Source organism: Mastomys coucha, unplaced genomic scaffold (genome assembly GCF_008632895.1).
Source record: "Mastomys coucha isolate ucsf_1 unplaced genomic scaffold, UCSF_Mcou_1 pScaffold16, whole genome shotgun sequence".
Classification (NCBI taxonomy): Eukaryota; Metazoa; Chordata; class Mammalia; order Rodentia; family Muridae; genus Mastomys; species Mastomys coucha.
This window is the reverse complement of record NW_022196898.1, coordinates 63303590-63312743: the sequence shown is the minus strand read 5'-3', so window position 1 is coordinate 63312743 and position 9154 is coordinate 63303590. Positions and strand designations below refer to the sequence as shown.

At 45.4% G+C, this 9154-nt stretch overlaps 1 protein-coding gene across 1 annotated transcript; it reads left to right on the top strand.

Moving 5' to 3' along the window:
• Window positions 1-518: 518 nt before the first annotated feature.
• S1pr1 (sphingosine-1-phosphate receptor 1) lies at window positions 519-5164 on the top strand. Its single transcript, XM_031375247.1, has 2 exons — window positions 519-870; window positions 2510-5164. The coding sequence occupies exon 2, from the start codon at window positions 2683-2685 to the stop codon at window positions 3829-3831; it is 1149 nt and encodes a 382-aa protein (XP_031231107.1). The 5' UTR covers window positions 519-870; window positions 2510-2682; the 3' UTR covers window positions 3832-5164.
• The last annotated feature ends 3990 nt before the right edge of the window (window positions 5165-9154 follow it).

Genomic DNA, 9154 nt, shown 5'->3' with positions numbered 1-9154 from the left:
AGCCACTTTCTGCCCACCAGACCGCAAGTTTCAAGGCTTCACCAGGATCGCAGTGGAGGGGGAGGTGGAAGAGGAGGAGAACAGACGCTTTTCAGTGCCTCTGGGCTGCTCTCCTCCGACCTCTTTCGCAGTCCCTTCTCAGGATCTCCTCCCTGCGGCGTGGCGGCGACTCTCTGGGCAGTGGCTCGGGTTTCCCCTGACCGCGTGGAAGTGGCCCCCAGGGCGCCGGGCCACTCAGGCTACAGGGATCCTCAGAGCTGTGGGATCGGGGACCAGGAAGACCCTCTACGAGACGCAGCGTCGTCCTCTGTACTCTAAGATTTTCAACGAAGAAAAGTTTTCCCAGGGATCCCCACGCCTAGTTTCGGAGTCGAGTCCCGCGCTGGGGACTGCGGGTAGCTGGCTTGAGACGTGATTTGTGAATAAGAATTTAGGGGCTGCCAGGCTCCGCCCCTCCTCTTCCCCTCTCTCTCTGCTGGTTGGGGCTGAGGGGCTCCTATTCACTTCGTTTTATTTTAGTCACTCTGCCCCAGATCTTTCTGGGAGGCTGCTTTTTAGCAGCCTGGACCCGGAGGGGCCCCCTGCCGCTGGCAGAGGGCGGAGGAGTTAAAGGCATTAACCCCTCCCAGTCCCTTCCGAGAGGAGCCACCCAGCCTCGGCGGGGCGCTCAGAGACTTCGGCTTGCAAAAGTGGTGAGGGCAGTGCAGGCACGGCTGGCCATTGGAGTGCACCGCTGAGGAGGGAGGGGACCCCAGCTCAGGGAACTTTGCGAGTGAGCTGGTCGCCTTCAGTCGCCCTCAGCAGCAAGATGCGGATCGCGCGGTGTAGACCCAGAGTCCTGCGGACGCAGCTTCGTCCGGCTTGAGCGAGGTAGGGGGTTGTGAGCCTCGCGGGCTCCGGCGCCGGCTGTAGGGCGTCCAGGTGTCAAGAGCGAACCTTTAAACCCGAAAGAAACAAAAACTTTGGGAAAAACAAAACAAACCCGGGCATCACCAGGATGCTATGGAGCCCATCTTAACTGGCTTCTTGGGGCACGGAGTTTATGAAGTTAGAAAAAGATTAATTTCCAAATTATAGAAACGACTCGGAGGTGGGGGGGACTTGTTAGAGAAGCTGCGGTTCGTTAGAACGGAGAAAAGGGCAGACGCTTATTTTTGGAAATCCTATAGACAAAATTATCAGGCACCGCGCCAATGATTTCCATTGACTGAGAGTGGACTGTAACGTTAGAGTGGAGAATTGTGGAGTTTCGTAAGCTTTTGTCATAGAAAGGACTGCAATGTCTCTAGGGTTCTCCCCCCCCCCACTTCATTTGTTATGGAGTTGATCAATTACGGTGCAGACTTTAGAGTACTTAATTAGTGCTGTGTGTCCAACTTAATTAGTGCTGTGTGTCCTTCCTTTACGGATTGCTAGTTCTGTTGAGAGGAGGCAATGTTGAGGGTGTAGGGAGCCGACGAGGTTAAAATTGCCCATGCAAATTTAGCAGTGCGTGTTTCTGGAAATTAATGTACCTGAAGTTAGAACAAAAGTGGCATGCTTCGTTATCGCTAGCAGGGTGACGTTTGCGTGTGTGTGTGTGTGTGTGTGTGTGTGTGTGTGTGTGCAAGTGTTGGCTAAAGTTAAAACTTTCTTAAGCAATCAGTTCATGTAGAAACTTCTAGGATTTGCTGCAATCTCTCAGGAGGGGGTTCTCAATGCATACCTTTAAACGTAATAAATTGACTTGTGGGGCGGCTGGGTGCGGGGGAGGAGTCAAGAAAGAAAATTTTAAAAGAAGAATAGGCAGTTGGTTCACGGAGGCGCCAAGCTTTCCTGTTTACTTCAAGGCCTGGCGGCCCACACCTCACTTTACCCTCTGACCCGACCCTCCGCACACCTGCTCCTAGGGAGTTATTAATAGAGCCTAGAAAAGGACTTACTTGTCAAATGACCCTCCTACAAAGCTACTTTCCTGCATGGTAATGAGAAGGTGGGCTGGTCTCTTTGAGCTCTGTGTGTGTGTGTGTGTGTGTGTGTGTGTGTGTGTGTGTGTGTGTGTGTCGGGGTATGTATGTCTGCCCTGCACCCAGAATTGGCAGTTGGTGCCTTCTGTGAGAAGAGGCCCTTGGGCTGGTGGTGAGCAGGCAGCTGACCTGGTGATCGCTTGAAGGAATCTCAGGGCTGGACACTGAACGTGGCAATGCCATTGGAAATGGCATGGGGTCGAAATCTAGAATGGGTGGCTCTTTCTCATTCCCATCTTGGTGAATTTAGTGACCCAAGGGAAGGTTTTGTCCACTCGGAGTCTGGGTAACTTCATTTCTCTTTGGTTTGTTTATTTATTTATTTTTGTTTTGTTACTAGAAATGATAATTTGAGTTTTTTTTTTTTTTAAACTCTCCCTGTGCTTTGGCCAAGCTTCCTTAAAACAAACCAACAACAAAGTTGGAGCAATGCCTTGGCTAGAATGAATTATGCTAGTGTGCTGGGCATTTTCCCTGACTCTTTTCTTTGTAACTTGTTTAAGGCTGCTGTTTCTCGGAGGCCTCTCCAGCCAAGGAAAAGCTCCATAAAAAAAAAAAAACTTTGGATTGCTAGCTGACCTGGCCTTGCTGTAACTGAAGGCCCGCTCAACCTCGCCCTCTAGCGTTTGTCTGGAGAAGTACCACCCCGGGCTCCTGGGGACGCAGTGCAGCGGCTATGGTGTCCACTAGCATCCCGGTGGTTAAGGCTCTCCGCAGCTCAGTCTCTGACTATGGCAACTATGATATCATAGTCCGGCATTACAACTACACAGGCAAGTTGAACATCGGGCTGGAGAAGGACCATGGCATTAAACTGACTTCAGTAGTGTTCATTCTCATCTGCTGCTTCATCATCTTAGAGAATATATTTGTCTTGCTAACTATTTGGAAAACCAAGAAGTTCCACCGGCCCATGTACTATTTCATAGGCAACCTAGCCCTCTCAGACTTATTAGCAGGAGTGGCTTACACAGCTAACCTGCTGTTGTCTGGGGCCACCACCTACAAGCTCACGCCTGCCCAGTGGTTTCTGCGGGAAGGGAGTATGTTTGTGGCTCTGTCTGCATCGGTCTTCAGCCTCCTTGCCATCGCCATCGAGCGCTACATCACCATGCTGAAGATGAAACTACACAATGGGAGCAACAGCTCGCGCTCCTTTCTGCTGATCAGCGCCTGCTGGGTCATCTCCCTCATCCTGGGTGGTCTGCCCATCATGGGCTGGAACTGCATCAGCTCACTGGCCAGCTGCTCCACCGTGCTCCCGCTCTACCACAAGCACTATATTCTCTTCTGCACCACCGTCTTCACTCTGCTCCTGCTTTCCATCGTCATCCTCTACTGCAGGATCTACTCCTTGGTCAGGACTCGAAGCCGCCGCCTGACCTTCCGCAAGAACATCTCCAAGGCCAGCCGCAGTTCTGAGAAGTCTCTGGCCCTGCTGAAGACGGTGATCATTGTCCTGAGTGTCTTCATTGCCTGCTGGGCCCCTCTCTTCATCCTACTACTGTTAGATGTGGGCTGCAAGGCAAAGACCTGTGGCATCCTGTATAAAGCAGAGTACTTCCTGGTTCTGGCTGTGCTGAACTCAGGTACCAACCCCATCATCTACACTCTGACCAACAAGGAGATGCGCCGGGCCTTCATCCGGATCGTATCTTGTTGCAAATGCCCCAACGGAGACTCTGCTGGCAAATTCAAGAGGCCCATCATCCCAGGCATGGAATTTAGCCGGAGCAAATCAGACAACTCTTCCCACCCCCAGAAGGACGATGGGGACAACCCAGAGACCATTATGTCTTCTGGAAATGTTAATTCTTCTTCTTAAAACCGGAAGCTGTTGATACAGAAGGAAGCATTCTGACTTGATCACCCACTACCCCAGCATTTCAAAAATGTCTCTCATTCTCCGCTGCTGCAAGGAAGGAGCAACGGGGAGCCCGAGAGAGGGAGGGAAGGGAGAATGTGCAGCCTGGTGATACCATGATGTAGGTAGGTAGTAATTGTGAACAATGCACTGGGAAGGGTGGAGATCAGGTCTGGCCTGCTGTAGGTTTCCTGCCCCCCCACCCCCAATACCCCGGAGCTTTGATTTTGCACTGAGCCAAAGGTCTAGCATTGTCAAGCTCCCGAGGGCTCATCCCTCCTCAAAGACTAAGGTCCCGAGAGAAAAGCGGTGTCATGATCTCTCATTGTAATGACACAGTGAGTATGTGCCCTTTAGCTTGGTTGGGTGGTGTGCATGTCCCCACCCTCCATTTCTTCTCACCCTGTCTCTCCTTACCACCCCTTCTTTTTATTCTTTTACTTTTATATCATAACTTCCTGACCTTTGTTCATCAGAAGGAGGTCGTGGAGGGGTCTAGTTCTTGATCGTCTCTAGCCAGCAGACTGTTGACTGGGAAGGCTGTTTGCTGAGGCCAAAGTTTCCATGTAAGCTGGGTCAAGTTGTTGCAGATTTGGTAGGGTGTCTTTAAGATGAAAATGTGTTGTGTGTTCCTTATTCCTCACATGTTCCTTATTCCTATTACAACCACAACTCCCATGTGTTTGTAGTATGAATAACGAAGTCTACTTTATTGGAATTTTATTGGCCAGAATCTTTGGTGACATGGGAAAACAGAATGAGGTGAAATGTGAGAGTTCAGTTGTGCAAACCAAGAGCTGTTTCTTGACGTCTTTCTCTAACCCATACAACATCTTTGGCACTTTTATTGATGATTTCAGAGTGTTGTATGATCCATTTCAACCAACTGGGGGATAGTTGTATTTTGCTTAAAGAACAGTTTCTGATTTTCGAATGTATTAGTTTCTTTGAGGTCATCTTATTGAAATTCTTCCTAACCTGTGTTAACACCATTGAATGTGTAGTTCTTAAGAAAGTGCCATCCTATTGTACCCCAAAAAAAGCATTACTTTAACTGACAGGGAGCACCAGGAATTCATTATTTCAGCTGTCATTAGGTATTGATGGGGTGTAAATGTTACAGAGAATAAAAATATATTACTGTCTCTTTAGTATGGTTTTCAGTGCAATTAAACCAAGAAATGTCTTTTTTTTTAAAAAAAAAATAGTATTTAATAGGTTCCTGACTTTTGTTGATCATTTTGCACATAGCTTTATCAACTTTTAAACATTAATAAACTGATTTTTTTAAAGATTCTTTTGTGAAGAGAACTTTTTTAAAAAAAAATCATTCACTGAGATATCTCTTGCTTATGTGACTTGGTAAGGCCCGGTTTTAAAAAGTTAAAAAGTTCAAAGCTTTTACCTTGATAAACTAAGGTATGGAAAAAAATGTGGTTTGTTTAGAAACCACTTTAGCTTTTTCAGGAAGAGAAACTTCAATAAATTAGCATTAGAGACACGTGGAGAATATGAGAAAAACCCTCAACCTTCTAAAGACCACAGCAAATGAACGCAACTAGTTCGATTTTGAAGTGCACTGAGGCCAAACAAAACCAAGTGTGATAGTTCCACCCTAAAATACAGCCTCCTGAAGCTCAGCAGTGGAGTCTTAAATCTATTTTAAATTATGAATACAGTGATCCGTTCAGACGACACAGCATAAGCATACATACTTGGCCTTTTATCAACATAGCAAGAAAGAGAAAACGTGGTTAATGGGAGGTAACATTAAATTGGTCAGTGCTTTGTAATTTTTTAGTTTGTTTATGCTTAAGACAAGGTCTCACGTGTTCTAGACTTGCTTGCTCAGAAGAGGAATGTGGACTTTCGATCCTCCTGCTTCCTCATCCTCTTCTTTGTCAATGTTGGGCCCAGGTTTACGAGAGGCTGGGGATTGAACCCAGGTCCTTACGCATGCTAGGCAAGCACTTTACCCACTGAGCTCCATCTCCAGCCTTTAAGTCATCCCATTTTCTAGGGCATCACCTTGGATCATCATAGAGTTCTTATGAGAACTCTATGGGACCATGCGATATCAATCACAACACAAAACAAGTAGAATGTGGGGTGGATGCTCATCCCCCCTCCTCCCAAACGCTGCTTTTAAACCTTTCTCTGTTCTTGCCCATTTAACTGGTCCTGCTAAAATGAAAGCAACTGTGAAACAAAGGCATATACCATGAAGTTCTAACAGTTAACTCGCAGTTACTGCCACCTTTCCCGAAGATTAAGTCAGCCTATTGCTACTTCTCAGAGTTCGTGTTTTCAAGCGTCATTGAATTTGCACAGGACAGGACACAGTTGGGACATGAAGATAAACCTCACCTACTAGAGTAGATGTCATTTCTGGGTAAGGTTAACTGTGGGAAACAGAGTGTGTTCGCTAAGGAAACCTTAGGTCATAACCTCCAGCTTCCTGAAGGAAATGCCAAAGTGTTCAGAAGACAAAGGGCCGGGAACAAATGCGAATGTCTCTGTCCATCTGTCTGCTGGGGCGGAAGGGGTGACTTCATGCTCCACTCACTTCCTCAGGCTTTCGTTACAGAGCCAGGCATAATGGAAAAGTGCGTCCATTTTACTTCAGTGGATGATAAAACTCTGCTTTCGGACTTATCTCCAAGCACAGGGTGACTCACGGCATCAGAGCATGTGGTGGCTCACTGGGGACAGGAGGTCGATCTTCTTGCCCACCTCTGAGTACAGCATCCTGTGGACGTGCATTCTTCACAGCACCACCAGACAGTGGATCTTGTTTGGAGAAAGAGGGGCAGTTGTAGACATGTGGAAGCCCCGGTTCTAGTCAAGACACAAAGGCAAAGATGAGGGAATCTTTGGTCGTATCGCATTATGTATATTCGATTTTAATTGAGTATACTCAATTGTGTGATTGAACACACAAACACACACACACACACACACACACACACACACACACACCCTATCTCCACATATGTGCATGAAGATGTAGCTCAGTAGGCAGAGCTTTTCTTGCATGCTGTGGGTTCCATCTCCAGTAACACATAAACCTGATGTGGGTGTGGCAGGAATCCCAGGAAGGAGAAGCAGGAAGCTGTTCAGTTAAGTATTGAGTTTGAAGCTGTCCTAGGATATATGAGACCATGTCTGTAAAACAAAACAAAGCAAGCAAGCAAGCAAGCAAACAAACAAACAAAAACAAGGTAAAACCTAAAGTAGTCTTATTCAAGAGAAGCAAGGCATATAAAACTACTTACTGTATTTGTGTAAAAATTCAATTAGTTCTAATTATCAGGAAAACTACAAAATGACATTACATAGTATTTGGTCCTCAACACCCAATATTGTATTAACATCACAGAACACTATCCAGGGCTGTTGAGATGGCTTAGGAGGTAAAGGTGCCTGCCACACAAACCCAGAGGCTTCAATTCTGTCCCCCAGAGCCCTTTAATAATAAAAATTGGAACAGGGAGCCGTGGTTCAAGCTTATAAAACCAGTAAATGAGAGACTGAGGCAGGAGGATAAAGAACTCAAGACGAGCTTTGGCGATGTGACAAATTGGAGGCCAAACTAGGTTATGAGACTGTTTTTAAAAATTAGAACTACTACTACCAAATTCTTGCAATATTATTAGGAACTTAGAAGCTTTAGTGCAAGTTATGAATTCAATCACCTATGCTCATTAGATACTATATTCTATTGAGTAATATTGGCACATCATCTGTAAGGTCTAGAATCCCTATTTTTTCCCCCAATGTAAAAAGTCTGCTTATAAAAGTCATCATTTTAGTCCATTTGAAATTATGCTGACTTTCCTGGACTTTGCCTATTTTAATAAACTGTCCAAAGCCAGTGGTGGTGCACATGCCTTCAATCTTAGTACTGTTGGATGGCAGAGAAAAGTGAATCTCTTGAGTTTCAGGCTAACCTGGTCTCCAGAGTGAGTTCCAGAACAGGTATGTCTACAAAGAAAAACCTTGTCTCAAAAACAAAGAAACAAACAAATGGTCCAAAGCCAACCAAACAAGGAGCCTGTCCAATGCACATCATAGTAATTGTATGACTGACCTTTCTTAGGCCTCGGATCCTTTGTACCTATGTTCTTTATATCACTGACTGTTCACTTCTAAGCATCTGTTTGGAGCTGCTACTCAGAAAGGAAGACTTCCAACAAATGATGGATGTTCCTGGGGAATGCTATAAAATGAGGACTTGCCCATACAGTAACTCTCAGTGGTAGAAATCCCAGGTTTAATGGGAAAGTGGGTTATAGGACCAGAGTGGTTCATTGTAAAGCATTCTATACGCAGAATTTCTAAAGACCTTCATAGTCACTGGCTTTGCAGCTGGGGCACATCTCTAATCCTAGTACTTGGGAAGCTTGGACAGGAAGATTCCTGAGAGTTCCCATTCTCATTTAAAAAAAAAAAATACAAGCAACTAAAGAAACAAACCACCAACAACAAAAAACCCCAAAATCAAAAACAAAAAACAAAAAAATCATTGGATCAAAGACTCTATCTCTATCTAGAAACTGTTACAATAAACATGGCAAGTATTTGCAGTGAGTTTTTGTAGTTTGTATGTAATGTTATTGTTTTTATATGACTAATTAATTACTTTTATTTTTTGAGACAGGATCTTGTAGAGTCAAAGCTGGCATCAAACTTATTCTGAATTTGAGGCATACGCCATCATACCTAGCTCTAAAATTCTGTTTTTGGAGCAAGGTATCATATAGTCCAGGCTGGCCTCAAGCTACTGGAAGATGAGCATGAACATTTTATGACTTTGCCTTGACTCATCAAGTTCCAAGCTTACAGGTGAGTGCTACCGTAGCCAGTTAACGCAGTGCTGGATGCAGAACGCAGGACTTCCTGTGTGCTAGACAGACACAGACATGGACAGGCACTCTATCAACTGAGCTGTATTCCTTTTTTCTTTTTTTAGATGACTCATTCCATTCTTCTGATCTGTGGTGCTTTCCAAGGGCACCTAACTAATTTTAGAGTTCAGTTGTTTGCATTTTTCCTTGAATAGTTTCTAAACACATTGAGGGAGGAATTATAATGAACCAAAACCAAAAGAAAGCTTCACAGACTTGAAGTAGCCTTTCCTTGTGAACACAGTAGGTAGTGTTGGTGGGGCTTGTGTGTGTGTGTGTGTGTGTGTGTGTGTGTGGTGTTTGTCTTTTAAGATAGGGTCTCATTCTGTAGTCCAGGCTGTCCTTGAATTTACTGTAATCCCCTTGCCTCAGCTTCC

Coding starts and splice junctions, on each gene's coding strand:
- S1pr1 (XM_031375247.1), top strand. CDS start 2,683: ATGGTGTCCACTAGCATCCCGGTGGTTAAGGCTCTCCGCAGCTCAGTC.